The sequence below is a fragment of the Moschus berezovskii genome, chromosome 4 (assembly GCF_049115385.1).
Source record: "Moschus berezovskii isolate FMDL1 chromosome 4, NW_MosBer_1.0, whole genome shotgun sequence".
Lineage (NCBI taxonomy): Eukaryota > Metazoa > Chordata > Mammalia > Artiodactyla > Moschidae > Moschus > Moschus berezovskii.
In genome coordinates this window covers 95344120-95369451 of record NC_142463.1, presented here as the reverse complement: position 1 = coordinate 95369451, position 25332 = coordinate 95344120, and the positions used below count along the sequence as shown (strand labels likewise).

The 25332-nt window shown below is 42.6% G+C and overlaps 1 protein-coding gene across 2 annotated transcripts in view; it reads left to right on the top strand.

The window, feature by feature from the left end:
• Positions 1 to 24983, top strand: part of NHLH2 (nescient helix-loop-helix 2) — a 104149-nt gene extending 79166 nt beyond the window's left edge. Inside the window, exons 3-4 of one of the 2 annotated variants that reach the window (XM_055402727.2) lie at positions 20865 to 21178; positions 22967 to 24983. In XM_055402727.2, the coding sequence (XP_055258702.1) occupies positions 22975 to 23376 (402 nt within the window). In that variant the 5' untranslated portion in view covers positions 20865 to 21178; positions 22967 to 22974 and the 3' untranslated portion in view covers positions 23377 to 24983. Of the gene's footprint in view, positions 1 to 17320; positions 20789 to 20864; positions 21179 to 22966 lie in introns of those variants that run through there. The other variant, XR_008682751.2, reaches the window with a different exon arrangement.
• Positions 24984 to 25332: the final 349 nt, after the last annotated feature.

The window sequence follows — 25332 nt, the reverse complement described above, 5'->3', positions numbered from 1 at the left end:
CAAGAATACTGGAGAGGGTTGCCATGCCCTCCTCCACAGGATCTTCCCAACCCAGGGATCAAACCAGGGTCTCCTGCATTGCAGGCAGATTCTTTACCAGCTGAGCTACCAGGGAAGCCCAATTATAGGTGTACAATGGAGTAATTCACAGTTTTTAAAGGTTATTCTCCATTTGAAGTTATTATAAAATAGTGACCATATTCCCTGTGTTGTACAATATGTTCTTGTAGTTTGTTTTATACCTAAGAGTTTGTACCTCTAACCCCTATCCCTTAATTGCCCCTCCCCTCACCACTGGTAGCCACTAGTTTGTTTGCTTTATGCATTAGTCTGTTTCTTTTTTGTTATATTCACTAGTCTGTTGTATTTTTTAGATTCCATATATAAGTGATATTGTACAGATATTTACCATCCTCTGACTTATTTCACTTAGCATAATGCTCTCCAAATCCATCCAAGGTGATGTAAATGGCAACATTTCTCTTTTTTGTGGTTGAGAAGTATTTCATTGTATGTATATCTCATCTTCGTTATCCATCATCTGTTGATGGCTGCTTTCATATCGTGGCTATTGTAAATAACGATGGTGTGAACATTAGAGCCCATATATCTTTTCAAATTAGCTTTTTCTTTTTTTTCAAATTAGGTACCCAGGAGTAGACTTGCTGGATCACATGGTAGTTCTAGTATTTTTTTTTAAGAAAACGTCTGTACTGTTTTCCACAGTGACTGTATCAATTTACCTTCCCACCAATGGTACACAAGGTTTCCCTTTTCTCCACATTTTTGCCAACGTTTTTATTTGTGGTCTTTTTGATGATAGCCATTCTGACAGGTCTTTTTAATCCCAGTAAAATGAACAAATGATCTGTGGAGAGAGCAATGTTACTGAAGATATTAATTTTTTTAAATCTTGACTTTACACATTGTGATTCAGCAATTCAAAGGGCTAGTTCCAAGCTTAGTCTACCCTGATTCTTCAGTTTAAAGACGACCACAGTGAAAAAGATATCTCATAACATTTGTAGATCCAGACAGGAGAGGTGGATCATTGCCTGCACATATGTGCTGGTTTTCATTGAAATCTGGCTGGTGAGATTCCATTTGTCTCTGCTATAAACCACTTCTTGCACACTAATCAGAAGGCATTGAATTTTATTATTTACAACTTCTGGATTTAAAAATCCATTGAAAACCCTTGTTTTGGAAAATTTTAAGAAATATAGTTTCTAATTTATTTTTAAAGGTACAGATATTAATTTTCTAATAGATGCCACACATTTTTTTCTGGTGACAAAGTAACATTTTCATTCTTCAAAATGACTCCTCAAAAGCCCCAGTTGCTTTTGAAACATTGTTGCTTTCTCATTTCTTGTTACTTAGAAGGAGCAGATTAAATATGTTTACTTTTTTGAAAATACATCCTTTGATATACACTACTTTCTGTCACAAATTTTCATAGTGTATGTGTGTGCACTCAGTTGTGTCCAACTCTGCAATCTCACGGGCTGTAGTCCACCAGGCTCCTCTGTCCATGGGATTTCCCAGGCAAGAATACTGGAGTGGGTTGCCAGTTCCTCCTCCAAGGGATCTCCCTGACCCAGGATTGGAACCCTCCTCTCTTGTATCTCCTGCATTGGCAGGCAGATTCTTAACCACTGCATCAGCTGGGAAGCTCCAAATTTTCACAGAAAAGGTCAGTAAATTTGAAGTACTTCTGATTAAAAAAAAAAAAAAAATGCTAAATTCCATCTCTAAATTCACAACTCTTCAAAGTAATTTTTCATGAGTTCACCAGCACATTTCTATGAGCTAGAAACAATTTTCACGGTCACTCCTCATCTCATTAAAAATGTACTGTAAAGATTCTTCTATATTTTAATGCTCCACTTCCTCCCTTGATCAGGCCTCTGGCCTCCCCCAGGGTCCTCAGATGCCTCCTCACTGGGCAGCTCTTTGTGCAGCTGAGGCCCCTGGGCCCCCGGCCCTGTCATCCTTGCCCTCTGCTACAGCTCCCAGCCTGCTTTGTGTTCCGGCCTCCCCCAACCCCGCCCCCAAGCCCAAACTGCTCTGTGCTTCCTCTTCTCTAATTTAATCTCCCACTCCTCCCCCACCCACCCCAGACCTTTTCACTGTGTCTTCAGAAACTCCCGCACCAGGGTAGGCACATTCAAGCCATATTTCCCACCAGCCTGAGCCTTAAGTGAAATCTAAAGGCCTTGCCTCCCCTGGGGCCCTCTCTCAGGAAGGTGGCTCATTCTCCACACCCTCCAGACCTTCAAGCCAACATCATTTGCCAAGGTTGCTTCAGCACCGCTGTCTTCTACCCTCAGGTAGCTATCCCGACTCTGTTAAGTCCGACATCACTGTGCTCTACCACCTCGTACCCCTCTCATCTCTGTCACCTTTTCCATTTCCCCAAGTGCACTGAAACTGATCAGTGCCCTGTCCATGGGCAGTCTCCCTGTCTGTGCCCTGGTGGCTTCAGTTTCCATGTGGACAGCCAGGCCAGCTCCCAGCCTGACTCTTCATTGACCTCCTCAAGGTCACCACCAGTCTTCTCTGGCCACTTCTTCCAAGGAACCCAGAGTCCTCCCTGCAGGAGTTCTGCTTTCTGGCCATAAGTCACTCCTTCCCACTTTCCTGCTAAGCCTTCTCTTCAGTCTCAGAGCAACTTCCATTCTGCGGTTCCTCTGGTTTCTCTCAGCCTGTTGAGACCCACTTCCCTTCCTTTCAACCTGGTCCCAGAAGAATCTGGGTCTGGCTTTCACCACTGAAACTGCTGTAACTAAGATGGCCAGTCCCCTTGACATTGCCAGATCCAAGGGACATTTTTCATCCTTTCTTTTCCTGGAATTCTCTGCTAGTCATGATACCAGTCACTCCCTCCTTCTTGAAATACTTGACCGTTTGGCTTCAGGATCGCATCCTCTCCTGTTTGTTTCTGTACCTCTTGTAACAAATCTTTGCTGCTGTCTGTGGGCTTCTCTATCCTGCCCCTGTTGTGAATGTTGTTGATTCCCCAGGGACTGCCTTTGGCTCTTGATAGAGGCAGTGGGCTCTTCAAAGGAGCAGGGTTTGTTTACTTGGGTGTCCAGTTCCCTGACTGCACACATGAAGAGCACTGCTTCCCTTGCTCCTTGGGCTTATCTTCACCAGCTCCACAGATGCTGAAGTTCCATGGGGTACCATGCTTGCCACCTACTCTTCAACAATGTGCGCTTCTCTGAGTCATGTCATTCACATCTCATGGTTTTAGCTATCACACATGAATTGCAGATTATCTCCAGCTCAAGCTGCTCCCTGAAAACTAGGTTTTGTGACCCAGCTGCCCTATGGAAACGTTCACCTGGATGTCCCATCGGTTCTTCAAACTAATTATGCTCAAAACAAAACTTGTCACCAAAGGTACATGGACCTCAATTATTACTAGCATTATTCAAGGTATTATCTAAGATGTGGAAACAACCTAAATGTCCACTGACAGATAAATGAGTTAAGAAGATGTGGTGTGTATGTACAGACACACACACACACACACACTGAAATATTACTCGGCCACAAACAAGAATGAAATAGTGCCATTTGCAGCAACATGAATGGACCTACAGATTATCATATTAAGTGAAGTAACTCAGAATGAGAAAGACAAATATCTTATGATATCACTTATATATGGAATCATTAAAAAAGATATAAATGAATTTATTTCCAAAACAGAGACTCATAGACATAGAAAACAAATTTATGGTTACCAAAGGGGAAAGGGGCAGTGGGGAGGAGAAATAAATTAGAAGGTTGGGGTTAACAGTTACACTTTACTATACATAAAATAGATAACCAGCAAGGACCTACTGTATAGCACAGGGAACTCTACTCAATATTTTGTAACAATCTATAAGAGAACAGAATCTGAAGAAGGAAAAAAAAATATGTATATACATATATATATCTGAATCACTGTGCTTTACACCTGAAACTAACATGTATTGTAAATCAACTATATTTCAATTTTTAAAAAATAAATACAAAATCTCCCGCTGCACTCATTATCTACCTGTAAGTCTCTTCTCCACTTGTCTCAAACCCAACTCAAGGTGGAGATTTGAGCTCCACCCATGGTCTCACATTCTGCTATCACCACGGACATATTCCTTGTACCCATCTCCTCATCTTGACCTTAACTCAAGCCTCTACCATCTCTCAGCTAGATTACTACAGTAATCTCCCAGCAGGTCTTTCTTCAGCCTTCTTCTGTACTTCTGACACAAATGTAATATAATTTAGATTTTGTTCCCTGTTTAATCTCTTCTAAGCTATTTAACATGTTGTTTAAGACCCTCGATGAACAGGTTCCTGCTTAATTCTTTAGACTAATCTCCTTCTACCACCTGCCTGATACTTTCCAACTGAGTAGCATTCGTTTTTCCTCTGCTTAGAATAAGCTCTCTTATTCCCTCATTACCCAAGTTAACTCCTACTCAACCTTTAAGACTCAGCTTGGTTGCTCATTTCTCTAAGCAGCTGTCTCTGATGTGCACCATCCCTCTTCATCGCTTCTCCCTTTCCCCTGAAACTGGATTAGTTGTCTCTCCTCTGGTCCCCCATAAAGAATCGTTCAAAGTCTATCTTGGTACTTGGTGTGTGACATGTAAATACTCCTTTTATGTGTCTCTCTCCCTCATAGGACTATGTTCCTTAAGGACAGGAATTATACTTTATTCTTCTTTAACTCTGATGCCTTGTATTGTATTTGCCTCATTTGATCACTGAATAAATACTTGCTTTTGAAGCTAAGTAAGCCAAGCAAGGACAAATGTATGCGTTAGAGGGGTGATGTGGAGGGGAAGAGGCCACGGTGATATACATTATACTTCGGTTTCTGTGGTTCTGTGACTGCCCCAGTGCATTGGCTTCTGCTGAATCAGCTGAAAGCCATTGGAGAGCAGAAATAACCACCACAGTTAGTGCCAATGAGGGGACTTCTACTTGAAAAGTTTCCTCAGCCCTCCCCCTACTCCCAGGCTGCTGGTGTGGTCGTTATCCCTTATGACTATATACCCAACCAGACCCTGCCCCTGATCCACTTTGTTCTCCTTGATGGAAAGGCCACCTTTGTCCCTGATGACTGCAGTGTTCCCCAATGTCACAACTCAGCCAAAGTGGACCATCTCTCTGTACTTCTAAGACTCCTTCAATTTGCATTTAACTCCCTATCTCTAAAATCAAGTGGATGTTATCATCAATATGATACAATTTAGTAAATATATAGTATCTTAGATAGGCTTCTATTCTATTTTTTTTTTACATGGCTGTCATAATTGACCCAGTCTATTTGGTGAAAAATAAGTCTTCCTGAAGTTGGAAACCATGTGTTCGTAGTACTTATACGACAAGTGCAAAATTTTCCAAAGTACAAAATATCAGATCTATATCAGGCATTGAGAAAAACAGCAACTGAGATGCAAGTTCCATCCTCAAAGGACTCAGTCTATTGCAGTGTCTGTTAAGTAGGACATATGCAAGCCAGGGAGAAGAACAAGAACATCTGTTGAAGTTTGGGGAGAAAATATTATAATTTCTTACATTTATAATTTTTCTAATATTCTAACAAACTTTTTATCTAAAAAAAGAAATCAGGACTTCCCTGGTGGTCTAGTGGTTAAGAATCCGCCTGCTGATGTAGGGAACACAGGTTCAATCCCTGGTCCGGGAAGATCCCACATGCCGCAGAGCAACTGAGCTGTCATGACTGAAGGCAGGATGCTCTGGAGCCTGTGCTCCTCAACAAGAGAAGCCACCTCAGTGAGAAGCCCACACACCACAACTGGAGAGTAACCCCCACTCGTTACAATTAGAGAAAAGCCTGCAAGTAGCAATGAAGATCCAGTGCAGCTGAAAATAAAGATAAATTTAAAAATTAAAAAAAGAAATTAAGTTTTACTAATATTTAATATGAGAATTGATCCTGGTTCCCTCAGTTGATATTTATGTCCTATAATCACATCATGTGTAGTATAAGAGGATCCTTGGGGAAGAGTAGGATGTGTCAAACTTACAGGGGTTGTCAGTGGAGACCTCAGTCATTTAATCACTTTCAGTGTACTGTGACACATTGCAGCTTGATGTGCTTGGTTAAGAGGATTTGCAATTATATTATCTAGCTTTAAGAAAATTAACCCTCACAAAGAGACAAATGGCTTAAAAAATTCATTTAAAGATGCCATAAATTAAACATAATACTAATAATACAGGCACAAAGAAACAAAAAAATGATAACCGTCACTTAGTCCACTGCTAAAAGGAACCCTTCATCAACCACATTTTACTAAAAAAGAACAATGTTGATCTAAATAGATCCAATAAGAACATGTCCAAAAACTCTAAATTATCAAGAATGTTAATTAATTCATGCTGCTGCTGCTGCTAAGTCGCATCAGTCATGTCCGAGTCTGTGCGACCCCATAGATGGCAGCCCAAAAGGCTCTGCCATCCCTGAGATTCTCCAGGCAAGAATACTGGAGTGGGTTGCCATTTCCTTCTCCAATGCATGCAAGTGAAAAGTGAAAGTGAGGTCGCTGAGTCATGTCCGACTCCTAGCGACCCCATGGACTGCAGCTTACCAGGCTCCTCTGTCCATGGGATTCTCCAGGCAAGAGTACTGGAGTGGGTTGCCAATGCCTTATCCGTAATGAAAGTCAATCTGAGTGTATCTTTTACCTTGAGATAAAGCTAATGATAGCTCAACGCCATGACAATAAACAAGATTTTAAAATATTAAGCAAGGAGTTTCCAACCAGTCCATTCTAGAGGAGATCGATCCTGGGTGTTCATTGGAAGGACTGATGCTGAAGCTGAAACTGCAATACTTTGGCCACCTCATGCGACGGGTTGACTCACTGGAAAAGACTCTGATGCTGGGAAAGGTTGGGGGCGGGAGGAGAAGGGGATGACCGAGAATGAGATGGCTGGATGGTATCACCGACTCTGTGGACATGAGTTTGAGTGAACTCAGGGAGTTGGTGATGGATAGGGAGGCCTGGCATGCTGTGATTCATGGGGTCGCGGAGAGTTGGACACGACTGAGCAACTGAACTGAACTGAACTGAAGGAGTTTCACTCCTGATTTAGATGTAACAAGCTGCAGAGAATGTTGTTTCCATCCTAAAAATGAGAAAAATCCAGAAAAAAAACCAAAACCCTAACTTGTATTGAACCTATCAGAGAGCTGAGGTCATAAGACAATTGAACAACTTGTGTTACAAACTTTTTTTTCTGCCTCGTTGTGTAGCTTGCAGGATCTTAGTTCTCTGACCATCATGCTTTGGGAGCATGATGTCTTAACCACTGGACCACCAGGGAAGTCCCCCAAACCCTTCTAAGGAGAGACAGAAGACATAAACTCTCTCACCCATGGCAGAGCACTCAAGAAAGAGGCACAGTCTGTGACACAAGAGGAGAAAGAGAAATAGCTACAAATTTAGGGAACTGCCAAAGGCCAAGTGTGGGCTAGCATGTCAGTTCAGAATAATGAAGGCCCCAACCCAGAGGAGTTTATATTGTTCACAAGCCCTTATTTTTGGACCTCTACTGAGTACTCATGAAAAAGACTAGAGGTAGAGCATGTACACAGAAGGTAACTAACAAGTGTGGGGTCTGACACAAAACACCATGCACTTCCCCAGACTCTTCTTGCATGTGAAGCAAAAACTGTAAGCTTTTATGGGAGGAGCAGCAAAGATTGTTGCTCAAGACACAGGAAAAAGATGCACTGTGGAAAGAAGGAAGGGCATAAGAAGAGACTATCTCTAGGGGAGAACCACAAAACCATCTCGAGCCTCAAATCCTCAACTGATATAAAGTAGAAATTTCCTACCACTGGGAGAGGGGAAACTACCCAACATTAGGCATAAATACAAAGCAGAATTTGGGTGCCATCAGGAGGAAGAGCAGGAATGCAGAGAGGGACTGCACACCTAAAGCTCAAGTATATAGGTTCCCCCTAAGACTGAGACTGGGGTAGAACGACAGAGAAATTCTTTGTCCCCAGTGGAAGTAACAAAGCATGATCTGTCCAAGGCTGAGTCTGTAGTGAGAGACCTTCTCTGTGATGCTGGCATGCAAGAAAGCTAAAAGCTGATGGTGGATCACCAATCCTAAGAAAAGTCTCTAGCATAACAGCTCCCATCTGAAGCACAAGCAAAGACAGCCCACCACTAAAAGAATTTGAAGTCTATGGGGTACTGATGGTAAGCAAAGCACCAGTAAAACCCAAGTCCAGCTCAATTCCCAGATTGACTCTCCTGACCCCGCCCTCCATATTAATGACCTAACAGAAGAACAGTCATGCTTATTTCCTGGCATAAATCATATTTATTTTATTCTCTCTTGTGTCACAAGCAATATATGGTTTTTACTAAAAAATATCATACACACATACACCCCCACACACGCTGCTGTTAAGAGACACTACAATAAACAGGAGAAAACTCAGGTGACACCCAAATGTTGAAACTACTAGAGAGTGACTTTACAGTAACTATGATTACTATATAAAAGGATACAGTGGAAAAGATAAACAACATGCATAAAGAGATAGGGAATTTCAGGAAAGATGGAACTGCTAGAAATGAAAAACCCAATACTGGAGATAAAGAATGCCTTCAGCATGTTCATTAGGAGACTGAACCAGCTGAGAGAATCACTTAATTTGAAGATCTGTCAATAGAAATTACCTAACAAAAATCCAAAGTGAAAGAAGAATAAAACAAGGACAGTAACAGCAAGATAACAGAGCATCCAAAAGAGCTAGAACAGTATTAAGCATTATAACATACTTGTGTTTGGAGTCCCAGGAGGATAAGAGAATGGTTCAGTTCAGTTCAGTTGCTCAGTCGTGTGTGACTCTTTGCAACCCCATGGACTGCAATACACCAGGCCTTCCTGTCCATCACCAACTCCCAGAGTTTACCCAAACTCATGTCCATTGAGTTGGTGATGCCATCCAGCCATCTCATCTTCTGTCGTCCCCTTCTCCTCCTGCCCTCAATCTTTCCCAGCATCAGGGTGTTTTCAAATGAGTAAGCTCTTCACATCAGGTGGCCCAAGTATTAGAGTTTCAGCTTCAACATCAGTCCTTCCAATGAACACCCAGGACTGGTCTCCTTCAGGATGGACTAGTTGGATCTCCTTGCAGACCAAGAGACTCTGGAGAGTCTTCTCCAACACCACAGTTCAAAAGCATCAATTCAACGGCACTCAACTTTCCTTACAGTCCAACTGTCACATCCATACATAACTGGAAAAATCATAGCCTTGACTAGATGGACCTTTGTTGGCAAAGTAATGTCTCTGCTTTTTAATATGCTGCCTAGGTTGGTCATAAATTTTCTTCCAAGGAGTAAGCATCTTTTAATTTCATGGCTGCAATCAGCATCCACTGTGATTTTGGAGCCCCCAAAAATAAAGTCTGCCACTGTTTCTCCATTTATTTGCCATGAAGTGATGGGACTGGATGCCATGATCTTAGTTTTCTGAATGTTGAGCTTCAGACCAACGTTTTCACTCTCCTCTTTCACTTTCATCAAGAGGCTCTTTAGTTCTTCTTCAGTTTCTGCCATAAGGGTGGTGTCATTTGAATATCTGAGGTTCTTGATATTTCTCCCAGCAATCTTGATTCCAGCTTGTGCTTTATCCAGCCCAGTGTTCCTCATGATGTACTCTGCATATAAGTTAAATAAGCAGGGTGACAATATACAGCCTTGACGTACTCCTTTTCCTATTTGGAACCAGTCTGTTGTTCCATGTTCAGTTTTAACTGTTGCTTCCTGACCTGCATACAGGTTTCTCAAGAGGCAGGTCAGGTGGTCTGGTATTCCCATCTCTTTCAGAATGTTCCACAGTTTATTGTGATCCACACACTCAAAGGCTTTGGCATACAAATAGATGTTTTTCTAGAACTCTCTTGCTTTTTCCATGATCCATCGAATGTTGGCAATTTGATCTCTGGTTCCTCTGCCTTTTCTAAAACCAGCTTGATCATCTGGGAGTTCATGGTTCACATATTGCTGAAGCCTGGCTTGGAGAATTTTGAACATGACTTTACTAGCATGTGAAATGAGTGCAACGGTGCAGTAGTTTGAACATTCTTTGGCATTGCCTTTCTTTGGAATTGGAATGAAAACTGACCTTTTTCAGTCCAATTGCCATTGCTGAGCTTTCCAAATATGCTGGCATATTAAGTGCAGCACTTTCACAGCATCATCTTTTAGGATTTGAAATGGCTCAACTGGAATTCCATCACCTCCACTAGCATTGTTTGTAGCGATGCTTCCTAAGTCCCACTTGACTTCACATTCCAGAATGTCTGGCTCCAAGTGAGTGATCACACCATCGTGATTATTTGGGTTGTGAAGATCTTTTTTGTACAGTTCTCCTGTGTACTCTTGCCACCTCTTCTTAATATCTTCTGCTTCTGTTAGGTCCATGTCATTTCTGTTCTTTATTGAGCCCATTTTTGCATGAAATGTTCCCTTGGTATCTCTAATTTTCCTGAAGAGATCTCTTGTTTTTCTTATTCTGTTGTTTTCCTCTATTTCTTTGCATTGATCGATGAGGAAGGCTTTCTTATCTCTCTTGGCTATTCTTTGGAACTCTGCATTCAAATGGGTATATCTTTCCTTTTCTCCTTTGCTTTTCACATCTCTTCTTTTTACAGATATTTGTAAGGCCTCCTCAGACAGCCATTTTGCTTTTTTGCATTTCTTTTTCTTGGGGATGGTTTGCTCCCTATCTCCTGTACAATGTCACAAACCTCCGTCCATAGTTCATCAGTCACTCTATCAGATCTAGTCCCTTAAATCTATTTCTCACTTCCACTGTATAATAATAAAGAATTTGATTTAGGTCATATCTGAATGGTCTAGTGGTTTTCCCCACTTTCTTCAATTTAAGTCTGAATTTGGCAATCAGGAGTTCATGAGCCAGTCAGCTCCCAGTCTTGTTTATGCTGACTGTATAGAGCTTCTCCATCTTTGGCTGCAAAGAATATAATCAATCTGATTTCAGTGTTGACCATCTGGTGATGTCCATGTGTAGAGTCTTCTCTTATGTTGTTGGAAGAGGGTGTTTGCTATGACCAGTGCGTTCTCTTGGCAAAACCCTATTAGCCTTTTCCCTGCTTCGTTTTGCACTCCAAGGCCAAATTTGCCTGTTACTCCAGGTGTTTCTTGACTTCCTACTTTTTCATTCCAGCCCCCTATAATGAAAAGGACATCATTTTTGGGTGTTAGTTCTAAAAGGTCTTGTAGGTGTTCATAGAACCGTTCAACTTCAGCTTCTTCAGCATTACTGGTTGGGGTGTAGACTTGGATTACCATGATATTGAATGGTTTGCCTTGGAAATGAACAGAGGTCATTCTGTTGTTTTTGAGACTGCATCCAAGTACTGCATTTTGGACTCTTTTGTTGGCTATGATAGCTACTCCCTTTCTTCTAAGGGATTTCTGCCCACAGTAGTAGAGATAATGGTCATCTGAGTTAAATTCACCCATTCCAGTCTGTTTTAGTTCACTGATTTCTAAAATGTTGACATTCACTCTTGCCATCTCCTGTTTGACCACTTCCAATTTGCCTTGATTCATGGACTTCACATTCCAGGTTCCTATGCAATATTGCTCTTTACAGCATTGGACCTTGCTTCCATCACCAGTCACACCCACAACTGGGTGTTGTTTTTGCTTTGGCTCTGTCCCTTCATTCTTTCTGGAGTTGTTTCTCCACTGATCTCCAGTAGCATAATGGACACCTACCAACCTGGAGAGTTCATCTTTCAGTGTCCTATCTTTTTGCCCTTTCATACTGTTCATGGGGTTCTCAAGGCAAGAATACCAAAGTGGCTTGTCATTCCCTTCTCCAGTGGACCACATTTTGTGAGAACTCTCCACCATGACCCCTCCATTTTGGGTGCCCTACATGGCATGGCTTAGTTTCATTGAGTTAGACAAGGCTGTGGTCCATGTGATCAGATTGGCTAGTTTTCTGTGATTGTGGTTTCAGTCTGTCTGCCCTCTGATGCCCTCTCTCAGCACCTACTGTCTTACTGGGCTTTCTCTTACCTTGGACGCAGGGTATCTCCTCACGGCTGCTGCTCCTGACCTTGGACGTGGGTTATCTTCTCTTAGCCACTGGTAATGGGGCAGAAAAGTTATTTGAAAAAATAATGGCCAAAAATTTCCCTAAAATAATGAATGACAGTTACTCACTATTCTAAGGAGCCCAGACAACCTTACAGAGGATATTTGCCAAATAAACAAATACCTTACACACACCTAGATGCATCATAGTCAACCTGCTGAAAATATAAAATCTAGAAAAAATTTCAGTGACAGCTGTAGGAGAAGAGGAACACATTATATATAGAAAAACAAAGATAAGAATTGAGGCAAACTTCTCATTAGAAACTATGTAGGCAGAAAGAAATGAAGTATGTTTTTAAGGTATAGAAAGAAAAAAATTAAAAAAAAAACCTACCAACTTAGAATTCTATACCCAGAGTAAATATTTTAAAAACAAAAGGAAAATAAAGACATTTTCAGAAAAATAGTAGGTGAGAAAATTTGGTGCCAACTGACCTGCTCTGTAATCAAAGTAAAGGGTGTTCTCCAGGCAAAAGAAACACATTACCAGATAGGAACTTATATCTACAAGATTATATAAAGAGTTCTGGAAATGGTAAAATGAGTTTTGGTCATACTGTGTGGTATGCAGGATCTTAGTTTCCCAATCAGGGATCAAACCGGTGCCCCCTGCAGTAGAAACATGGAGTTCTAACCACTGGACCACCAGGAAATTCCCTGGAAACAGTAAAGTGAGTTCTCCTCTGTAATATAAAGGAACAGATTTGGCTGCTCTCGCCTTCTGTGAAGGACCACATTCTGCCTATGGAATGTGCTTCTTTCTCAATAAACCTGCTTTCACTTTAACGAAAAAAGGAAAGAAAAAAAGGGGCAGACTCTGATACATGCAACAACATGTTGAATCTCAAAAGAATAACTGTGATTGAAAGAAGGTAAACAAAAAAGAGAACGTAGTATATGATTATACTCATACAAAATTCTAAAAATGCAGAACAACCTCTAGTTACAGGAAGTAGACTAAAGCTTCTCCGTGGGAGGAGAGGGGACAATGAGAGGAGGTGGGTTACACAGATTATGATGGATGTGCTCACCGTCTCGACTGGGGTGGTGATTTCAGGGTTGTACATATATGCCTCAACTCATGTACACTCTAAATGCACACCATTTGTTAAATATAAACATTATATATCTCAATAAGGCTAAAAGGGGGGTAAATACGAAATAAAATACAGTGAGATACCACAAGACACCTGTTACGATGGCTTAAAATATGTTCTTTAAAGTTACAGTAACAAACACTAGGGAAGTTGTGGAACAACTGCAGTGTTGCTGGTGAAAATGCAGATGGTACAAGTACCTTGAAAAACAGTTGGCAGCTTCTAATAAAGTTTAACAAATACTCACCATACATGCCAACAATCTCACCTCTTGTTGATTACCCAGGAGAACTGTATACTTATGCCCTCATAAATACCTGTCTGTGCACAGTTATACCAGATTGTTAGCTATATTCTTAACATCTAACTGGAAAGAATCGAAGGTCTTACGAATGGATAAATTGTATTACATGCATACCACGCACTACTGCCTAGTACAAAAGAGGAAGGAGCAACTGATGCACCCAACAACTGGATGAATCTCAGAAGCTTTATGCTAAGAAAGAGATGCCAGGCTCAAAAGTTACATACTGTGATTCCACTTTTATGTCATCTGGAAAAGGCAAAACAACAAGAACAGAAATCAGATTCTGGCTGCCTGAGGCTAGGTGTGGATAAAGGGATTGGCTACTAAGGGGTACAGGGAACTTTTTCAGTTCAGTTCAGTTCAGTCACTTAGTCGTGTCCGACTCTTTGCGACCCCACAAATCACAGCACGCCAGGCCTCCCTGTCCATCACCAACTCCCGGAGCTCACCCAAACTCATGTCCATCGAGTTGGTGATGCCATCCAGCCATCTCATTCTCTGTCGTCCCCGTCTCCTCCCACCCCCAATCCCTCCCAGCATCAGACTCTTTTCCAGTGAGTCAACTCGTCGCATGAGGTGGCCAAAGTATTGGAGTTTCAGCTTCAGCATCAGTCCTTTTTAGGGGGATGGCAATGCTATGTACTTTGTGATGGTTACATGAATGTAACATTTGCAAATTCATAGAACTGAACATAGGGTGAATTTTACTCTATAAAAACTATACCTAAATGAACTGATTGAAAAAGAGAAAAAGCATCCACAACCTGAATGCAAACCTCTTAAGCTTTTCAGGGATGTTTAAAATCGTCCCGTACTCAAGATCTACTACTTTTAAACATTTCACTCAATATAATGATAAATGTTTAGGAGTCTCTTTTGAGGTTTTTTACTTTATAGCAAAAGCCAAATACTGCAGGAAATGTCTGAAAGAGTACACAGAAGCTAATAGAGCGACAAACTAAAATGCATTCCCATATTGGCAAATTCCTTTGATGGACACTTGAGAAACATTGCTGAAGATGTGAAGAAACAACTATTAAAACAATTATATGTGGTGTTGGAAATTTGTTACTTAGTTGGATGAAAGAACAGCAGCTATTTCCAACATGTTTCAGCCATGGTACTTTACAAATTCTGTTTCAGTAATGAAATACGTGAAAAGCTTCTCTTTTTAAGAGGGCATTAAAGGTAAAATGTAGAGGAGAAGATACACTCACCACCAAAATGGTCTTTAATAAAAAAGTGACTTATGGAAAAATTGTGGAGGTGTAAAAGGAAATGGCAACCCACTCCAATATTCTTGCCTGGAGAATCCCATGGATGGAGGAGCCTGGTGGGCTACAGTCCATGGGGTCGCAAAGAGTCAGACACGACTGAGCGACTTCACTTCACTTCAACCACTAAGAAAATGGCTGCTTTAACTCAAATAAATATAGAGTCTGGGGCCAAAGATTCTATCACAAACAAAATTGATTCACTAAATAATTCCTATGCAAGAATTTTCTGTAAGGAAGTTGGAACAGAAGGGTACAAGATAGAGCCACGTAATTAGAAATAGGAGTCCATTAAACTATAGTTGAATCTTTGCAATATAGGAAACTGGAAGAGAGCGTATATTCTGCTGCCCCACAATGAGATATGCTGCCTAGCACATGGCAAAACAGTCAAAGAATTACTTGACTTTAAGGTTCGTGTTCCAACTTCGTTTTTCTTTGATGACAAAGAGCTGTCAATAGCATGCTGTGTGCTGTATGCTTAGTCCGACTCTTTGCGACCCCATGGACTGTAGCCCACCAGGCTCCTCTGTCTATGGGGATTCTCCAGGCAAGAATACTAGAGTGGGTTGCCATTTCCTCCTCCAGGGCCTCTTCCTGACCCAGGAATCAAACCCGTATCTCCTGTGTCTCCTGCATTGCAGGCAGATTCTTTACTGGCTGAGACATCGGAGAAGCCCCAAATCTCTTGTATTTGAACACAGAACACTTGGAAATAGGAATTCCCAAGCTGTTAAAGTATTTTCCAAATAAAAAGATTTAGGGCTTTGAACCCATTTGTTTAAAAAGAATAATTCACATTAGAAAGAAATTTGCTAATCAAATTTCAACAAAACTTTGGCATATTTAGGGCTTCCCTGATAGCTCAGTTGGTAAAGAATCCATCTGCAATGCAGGAGACCCCGGTTCGATTCCTGGTTCGGGAAGATCCCCTGGAGAAGGAATAGGCTGCCCACTCCAGTATTCTTGGGCTTCCCTGGTGGCTAGCTGGTAAAGAATCCGCCTGCAATGCGGGAGACCTGGGTTTGATCCCTGGGTTGGGAAGGTCCCCTGGAGAAGGGAATGGCTATCCACTCCAGTATTATGGCCTGGAGAATTCCATGGATGGGGTCACAAAGTGTCGGACACAACTGAGCAACTTTCATTTCCACTCTGGCATATTTGGTAGGTAAGGCAGAAAGAAAAATGAGAATTATAATTTAGTTAGCACAACCAATAATGAACTTAAATTTGGTTCTTTGAATTTTTATATTATTTGGGTCTTTGAATTTTGTATTTGTATCCTTTTCTGCCATATTAGCTATAAAAACCAGATTCTAAAGAAGTTGAACTTCAAATCAGATCAAGTCATGTTATCACAAAGGATTAACCAATAACTATAGTAAAATCGGAGAAGGCAATGGCAAACCACTCCAGTACTCTTGCCTGGAAAATCCCATGGATGGAGGAGCCTGGTGGGCTGCAGTCCATGGGGTCGCTAGGGGTCGGACACGACTGGGCGACTTCACTTTCACTTTCACATAGTAAAATAAAGCTTATTGCTCTTAAAACTATATATTACCAGTAATGTGCTGCTAGAGGTTTCTAAATGCTAATGAGTAAAATTATTATGCTTATAGTTACAAAACATGCTACAATAGTATATGTATAAAGTTTGTTAATAATGAACATACATACGCTGGATATGTATGCTGAAAATTTTTACTGATAGGGTGCAAAATTTAAGAAAATAGATTGGAAATAGCTGTCTAGTGAAATTAACAAACAATTATAAAGCCTTTGTAGTCTCACAGTGTCTGGCACAATGTTAGATGCACAATAAGTTTTTAAAAATTACTGTGACTCTCTGACTACCTCTGGATGCAAAATATAGTAATTTATATATTATCCTTGTGTGTATATACATTTCTCTCTCAAAATATGTATTTCATTTGGTGAATAATTCTTCTGAGTATCTTTGTGTAGAAAACCATGACCATAGAAGCAATAATGCATAGTGGTTGCACTTTCTGAATATGGACTACTTGAGTCTAAATCTTGGCCTTACAATTTATTAACTATGTGACCTTGAATAGACTAGTTCTCTGTGTCCCAGTTTCTTTGCATGCAACAGGGCCTACCTCATGGCTTTGTGGTGAAGATAAATGAGTTAATACACGTAAAGTCCCTTGACCTAGATTGGATACATGAAAAGGGATCACTCTAGGTTAGTTGCCATATGTATATGTGGCAACATATGTATATGTTTGTATGTGTATATATACACATATAAACATACACACACAGATACACACAATCTGAGTGAGTATATAGGATATACTTCGTTTATATTTCTTGTTCTCAATATGTATTTGTATACATATTTATATTGAATAATAGTAATAATATGAACAATATTAACACTTATTTAGCATGACAATAAATTAAATATTATATATTTGGAAGGACTGATGCTCAAGCTGAAGCTCCAATACTTTGGCCACCTAATGATAAGAGCCAACTCACTGGAAGAGACCCTGATGCCAGGAAAGACTGAGGGCAGGAGGAGAAGAGGCAACAGAGGATGGGATGGTTGGATGGCGTCACCGACTCAATGGACATGAATTTGAGCAAGCTCCGAGAGATGGTGAAGGACCAACTCCTCTGAAGGGAAGCCTGGCGTACTGCAGTCCATGGGATTGCAAAGAGTTGGACACAAATGAGCGACTGAATAACAGTACAATGACCAAACAATATATAGATATTTATAAGTTAAAGACTAAATAAACTCGGCATTAGTTGAAGTGCTTTACACAGATTATCTCACTCATCTTTGGAAAAAATATATAACATGACATAATTTTGTTATTCCCATTTTACAGATAGAAAACTGAGGTCCAGAAAGGTTACATATCTTCCTTAAATTCACATAGCTGGCATATGATAGAGCCAGGAAGTATATTTTTTTAATCACTGCTTACCACTTCCCCACTGATTTAATAATATTATTTAGTATTAGGGGTAATAATTCACAATATCTTTATTTCCCTGGAGCTTAGCATTTTATAAAATAGCTTTACATACAGTGAATTTCATAACCAGTCTGTGAAGTGAGTTGGACAGGATTGTTATCCTCACTATTATAGGAGGGAAAACTGGTACAACCAAAACCAGTTTTGGAGGAAGTGTTTCTGTGTTACAAACATCCTGGGTGCCTTTGTACCCAGGGAGTCAAGTCATTGTCACCTTGTCTCAAATAAGGGTGCTGGTCCTCCCTGGAAGCATCACAGACTAGTGAGAGCCCCAGGCAGAGAAACCAAGAATCATGGCAACACAATATGTAGTCTCTAAGGGAGATATGAAAAGAGTGCTTATAGAGCACAGAAGGTGGAACCATCTGCCAGGGGGGTCTTAGAAAAGATGAAGGTGGTGGTAGGAGAGGGGTGGGGGGCTTTCCTGGAAGAAAGAATGCGTGTATGGAAGTGTGAATTCATGTTTATGACCATGACAGTACGTCTAGGCATGGTTGTATATGAATCCGAGTGTGTACTTGTTTATGTGGGCTAACTCATTTGTGACTTTATGCACACGCCGACTGTAAGTGTGGAAGAAAGCCTGAAGACAAAAGAAAGTGTGCTTGGACCCACACACGCTAGAGCAGAATCTGGCCTGCCTTGGCTGTTTGCCCCATTTCTCCTCCCTCCCCCAACACTGGGTATCCAGAGATCCCAGTTGTTTCCCACTCTAACAGTTGCCTCATGGGCTACGGTGATTAGACCCACCAGGCTTTTTCCATCTATCAGTCTGAATGTGTAGGAGTCTGATGAGAGCCCACCACTTGTGTGAGTGGTAGGGGGTCAAGAGTACCAGCATCTGTAGGTGTGCATCTGTTGGTACACGTATGATTATGTGTGAAAGTTTAGTGTTGGCTGTTCCTAGCCAGACTGGGAAAACCTCCCTTCTCCTTTCATCTTCACTGTCTTGGGAATTTATACATTCACCTGTTTCCATTGCCACCCAAACGTGGCCAGTTACTGCCTTCACTTAAATGTCCTAGGGCATATAACTTTAATTCTGTACTGGGGCTGGGCAGAGGCAAGGCTGGAAATGGCTGGTGCCCATTTTCTGTGGAGGCACTCTGTGCTCCCCCCTGACCCCACTCCACCCCATTCTGGTCTAGGAATCTCCCAGTGGATGAAAAATGTTTGCAAAGGCAAACAGGAATGGTGACAGCCATGAGGAACTCAGAGGATCACCCCCAGGAATGGGATGATCACTCCCCCCCTTGATGATAGATCCCATTTTTAAGGCAAAATTGATCACAGAGGGAAAGCAAGGACTCCTGTCTCTACAAATACTGCCTCAGGGATTGGAGAGACGAGGGGTAAGACTGCAATACTCTATTTCTTTTAGACTTACACAATCAAAAGAGCTAGAATGATTCCAAATAATATGTAATTGATGGTGAATAACAGTATCTCTACAAAGTGACCAAATAGTTGAAGTAGACTTTCTCTTTTGTCATAAAGTATATAAATTCAGGGCTGTGGGGTCATGTGAGGCAAAAGTATTATGTGCCGGAATACACTGATGATTTGAGTGTTTTACATCTTGGCCCAGTGCACTGCCACACAGCTAACTATTCACATGTTAAAATAAGCAACGATGAACTGCAATAAACAACACATATAACACGCCATGTTTTAAGCTGAATGAATGAGTGGGTGAAGAGAAAAACAAACATATTTAGAAAAGTAGAATCATCTCACATAGTGATCCCCAAAATAACAATGCCTGGATTCTGTTCTCAGTTTCACCAATGACTTAATCTATTGAAAGGTTTTCTTTTTTTAAATCATACGGGAAAATTAGTCCGGTGACAGAATATCTCTCAAAAAGATGAATATGCATAATCAAACCTTGTTGAAGTGTCTTTTAAAATGTAAATGATCACCAATAAATGTTAGTTGTTGCAAATCTATGTTTATTGTAGCACCATACATAATATTTCCATGTTCAGGACACAAACATTATCCTAAATTGTAAGGGAGGACGCTAGTTTTATAATATGCCAGGAGAATTTTTCCGTAGTCAATATGTTGCTTATTTGCACTTAGCTACTTTGCATCAATAATCTGAAAAAGAGAAATAGCCTGGTTATGGCTAGAGATTCTGATTAGAGGCTAAGATTTCTATCATGGACTGCTTTCAACTGTTATATTTTATGGCACAGATTCAGTGGGAATCTGATCTGCTAAAATATTTGGGCTGTGAAAACTCCCACACTGTGACAGATGTCAAGTCCAATTAAGTGACTCATGTCCAGGTTTCTGTCCAATAGGATTTCCCATTAAATATCAATTTAGGGAAAAAAATTCCATCCCCCTTCTTAAGCCTTTATCTCTTCCACCATCTCCAGGCTGAATCAATTGGTACCAAGAGAGCCAAGAAGCCACACACGCATCTCTGTCTCTTTGCTCTGGCTCTCCCACCCTCTCGCCTCTTTCTCCGCTGCCCTGTCACTGTTACTCCGGGAGACGTTCACTTTTCACCAACCTTTCTCCAAGCATCTCCAAGCCACTGACTCTATATATTTTGCTACAAGGTAAAGAAAGGAGGGGGTGGGGGTGGGCGATGTAACCAAGCCTTGAAAGACTTTGAAACTGGAAATAGGTGTCTGCTTATACAACATACAAGTAAAGGAGGGAAGAGGAAGAGGCAAGCTTAACCCCGAGTTACAGTATTGTGTTCCTGGGAACTGGGGAGACATCAGCTGAACAAAGCCTTATCTCAAAAAAAAAAAAAAAATCACTTCTGAGCAACATCGCATCTCTGCCTTGCACTCCCCAGTTTCTGCTCAGCCGTATTAGGGAAGGAAAAGAGTCCTCCTCACAGGAGCTGAATCTTATCTTAACCATCTTTCTTATTGATTCTTCCGCTATTAAAAAGTGGAGGAATCGGACCTTTGATGTGATTGTGTTTATCTCTGCATCTCTTTTGTTATTTATAGAGACCCAGAAGAGGAAAAGAGGCAAGAGACTTTTCAACACATCGTTAAAAAAAAAACAAAAACAACAACAACGAATTTCCCGAAATGTTTGAGAACAATTAAAAGGAAAAGGCGTTTTTTGATCTATCAACTAAGTGAACAATCATTCATACCGTCCCTCGCTGTGGACACCAGCGAGATGACAGCTGCTTTTTCATTTTTGAATGTAATAAATATTTGCTGCTTTTAATATATTTCGGAATTTCTCCCTGCTATTCCCTGGAATTTTAACTCTAAAAGATTGGAGAAAAGATTATCGAAAGGGCTTTTACAAGGTAAGCCTCCTTTAAATGCTTTTTTTCCCAGCTTGGAACTAAGTTAGATTATGCATATCGCATTTATAGAGTATTTCATGAATGCCTGAAAAAACAAAATGCATATACGACATGCTGTATATGAATATTTTTAAAAGACACCTGGAGAAGAATTTAACATGCTTTGAGGGCAACCCAGGAACTTTTCATCCGATCTACAACTATGTTGTGGTTTATTATAATTTTCCATTACTCGCCTATTTATTTATACCCTCTCAAGGCGAAGGTGTAGCTGCAAGCTGTTCTACTTGTAAACGTGTACGTGAAAAGCCCGAAGAATCACATGTAATTCACTTGGAGCATTTGTTTTTATTTTGCCTTAGAGGACTTGTTTTCCTCGTAGGGAAATGAAAGCCGCCTTAGAGCCAAATTCGCACCTAACTAAGCAAGTGCGATGCTGGAAGCAGATCGCACAGCCCCAGCTTTTGTCTAGGAGCAAACCCGCACGTTGCAGACGCGACCTATTCCCCGGCTAGCACCCCTCTCGCCCAGCCGCACACGCGGGGCCCGGGGCTGGCAGCCTGGTCCGCCCTCCCGGCGCCTGCGATCGGTGCGCATAGCCCCAGCAGGTGCCTTCCCTGCCTGCCGGACCCTTTCTCAAAGCCCGAATTTCCTTGAAGCCCCAAGACTGGGAGCGACCCTATCCCAGTAGGCGCGCAAATTGGGGCCGGTCCTCCAGGCACCCAGGAGGAGCCGGGCACGGCGGCCTTTCTACTAGCGCATCCTTAGAGGAATCTGAGGCCAGACTACCTCGGCCTCGGCCAAGCGGCCAGGGAACCACTGCGGGCTCCCGACTCTGCGCCCCGGAGCACCGAACTTTGGGGGTTGGGGTTGCAGCTCGGGCCGGGGCAGCAGGCGCGGCGCCCGCTTCCCCCCCTCCCCGCGGCCCATGCCTTCCCTCCTTTCTCTCCTTCTGCAGCCACCCAGCCGCCGACCTCTTCCTGGGAGGTGGTCGGCAGACTGCGGGCGCATTGTCTTATCCCACGTCGCCGTGTCCCTAGGTCCCCGAAGTGTGTAGCTGTCTGTGTGACAGATGGTGCTTCGGGAGCCTGCGAGGGCATAAGAGTCCATTTGCTATTGAAAGGAGCCTCCACGTTGGTTCCGTCATCTCTTGATTACTGCGGAGAAGAGCGAGGGGTACGGGGAAGCCTTCCCACTCCGGGCCCTCTGTGCGCAGGGCTGAGTTCTTCTGAAGCCCCGGACGCCCCTTGCCCCAGGCCCGCTCGAGGCCCGCGGGCGCCCGGCTCTCCCGCGGCTTCGCCCCAGGCCCTCTGGGCGGGAAGCGCGCTCCGTGTCTCCCCGTCCCCCAGCAAAACCCAGGTGGATTCGTCGTGCGGATTCATTCGTTTGTCAGGGTCGGAGAAGAAGTGAGGCAGGCGGAATGGCCGAGCTGTATGTAGTCGAAGGAAGCACAAAACCGAGTGGCGGTCTCGCAGGCCGGCGGCGGTTCCCGGGAGCAGGCCCGCAGGCCAGTCTCGGCCTCCCGGAGGCCGTGGTGTCAGGTCCGGGATGCGGCCTGGGCCAAGGCGAGGCCTCTCCGGCTCCTGCGTCAGGCGGAGGCTCGGGTCTTGGCCCTCGGGTCTGCCCGCCGCGGCGCGCTCCCTCCCCGCGGGCCCCGCTCGGAGGAGCGAGCCGGACCGCCGTGGGAAGGCCGGCGGGTTAGGCCCCCGCGCGCTCTCGGTCCTATCCAAAGAAGGACACCCTCTCCCCCCATTTCCTTTTACTGATCGCTTTTCTGACTCCCCTCAGCCTCCAAAATGATGCTGAGTCCGGACCAAGCCGCCGACTCCGACCACCCCAGCTCGGCGCACTCGGACCCGGAGTCGCTGGGCGGCGCAGACGCCAAGGTGCTGGGCAGCGTGTCGGACCTGGAGCCGGTGGAGGAGGCCGACGGCAAGGGCGGCAGCCGGGCCGCGCTCTACCCGCACCCGCCGCAGCTGAGCCGCGAGGAGAAGCGCCGCCGCCGGCGCGCTACCGCCAAGTACCGTTCGGCCCATGCCACCCGCGAGCGCATCCGCGTGGAGGCCTTCAACCTGGCCTTCGCCGAGCTCCGCAAACTGCTGCCCACGCTGCCCCCGGACAAGAAGCTGTCCAAGATCGAGATCCTGCGCCTGGCCATCTGCTACATCTCCTATCTCAACCACGTCCTGGACGTCTAGGGCCGGGGTCGCGGCTAGGGGCCGCCTGGCCGGGAGTGGGTGAAACGCGGCCCACTGGGGCGGCCGCCGCGGGGATGGTGGTGGAGGCGGCGGCCCTGCGGGACGGCGGCCACCAGGCCTTGGACCCGGGAGGAGGCTCGCACTGTGTTCTCTCCTGTCCGCCGGGCGACTCTGTAAGGTTTCCGACTCCAGAAGGGTGGGGTTGTCTGGGGAGTCCTGGGGCCTGCAAGGAGTGTTTTTCAGGCAAGGCAAACCTCCTGGAGGTACCCAGACGAGTGACCTTCAGGCCTCCCCTCCCCGTGTTAGGGTCCCTTTAGGGATTGTTGCTTTAGCTCACTGGAGACTTCGAGTTCTCCTGCGTTCATCTCCCACAGATCTTCATGTTTTGAAAGAATGAGGGGCAGAAGCTCAGAGTCTGGGCTTTTATCTTTAGACTATCTGGAAATTTTTTCTAATTGACAAATCATCAAACATTCAGAGGGGAGGGGAGGGAATCGCCTCCAAGGCAAAGATTTAAGGCACAGAAAGGTGGAACACAGAAAACTTTCTGTTCCATTGTGAAAAGAAAGGTTATATTAGAATCCAAATGAAACAGACAAGCCTAGACTATTTGGTAAGGCTAAAAGGACACATCGAGAGCAAACAGACACTGTGGAGAGATTTGAGTTTGGTGAGATTTTTAACCCCAAGGTCTGATGCTACTGGAGACAGGAGAATCCATATTTAAATGGAAAATTTAATATCTGATTGCTTTTTCAGGCGAAGTGCCCCTTTATATATCCAAAAACATCTATTTGTGACCTTAAACATGTGGACCCATAGGTGCAGTTAGAAAAAGACAACCTATTTTTATTTATGTTAGAAGGAGTAGAGTATTTTTTTCAGACATTTATTTTTCAGAGTGGTGATAATTTTACTTTGGATACTCTGTGCCAATTTATTTATAGTCGAGTGTTTACACTTTCTCCTTGTGGAATAATTATGTCTAACTTTTTACGGTGTTCGTTGAGATTATACTGTGGTCTTTCTTTTTGCTCTAATTATATTGCACTTGTATAACAAATTTCCCACACCTCCCTGTTTCTAAACATATTTTATATATTAAGATGTTTGTTGGTTCTTTTATTGTGAGATCAGCAACACTAGCACTTCACTATTATAGTTTTTTAAAAAGTAAGCGTTGTTATCCTTATCCGTAGTTATGTCTGAAAAGTACTTTGCGAACCGTTTAAAAGGAGAGTAGCTTCTTTGTGTGTGTGCGCGCGTGTGATGTTTGTGTGTGGGATGGTTTTAGGAAATTAAGTTATTTTCCTAAAAAAAAAAAAAAAAGAGAATTCAGAACTACTTTCCTCTGTGACAACCAAAAAGAAGTGTCTATAACCTGATAATGTTTCATGTTCTCAGCTGTGAAACTCTTAAAACAAGGAGTGTATTTTAGAGATAAGGGAAAAAAAAAAAAGAACCACATCTGCTATCCAAAGAATTTAGTCTTTTCAGGGTTTTTTTGTGTCTCTGTTGCTTTATATAATGCAATATTTTGTAGTGAAAATAGATATAATCTGGTTTCTATCTGACGAGTTTTTCATATCTCATGAATGGTGCGCTGTTTTGCATATAAATAAAGGTATCAAATAAAGTCATCTCCTTTATTTTAAACATACTGTCTAAAAATAATGAACATACTGGCTGAGCATAAAATATCTTAATGAACTCAGTTTCTCAGAAAGCAACTAATTAAAACAACAACAAAAAAACTAAATTGTAACATGTATTGAGATGTTTGTTGCTCTTCCTGAACTTGGACATTGATCTGTCTGTAAATAGACGCTCCACATAGGATGGTGACATAGATCATGTTTCTCTCAATGAAGAAAAAAATTAGAGTGTTTATATTAAAACATTGCTTGAATCATAGGTTAGTTTTGCTCTAAAAGAAAATTTAGTGACTAACCCAGT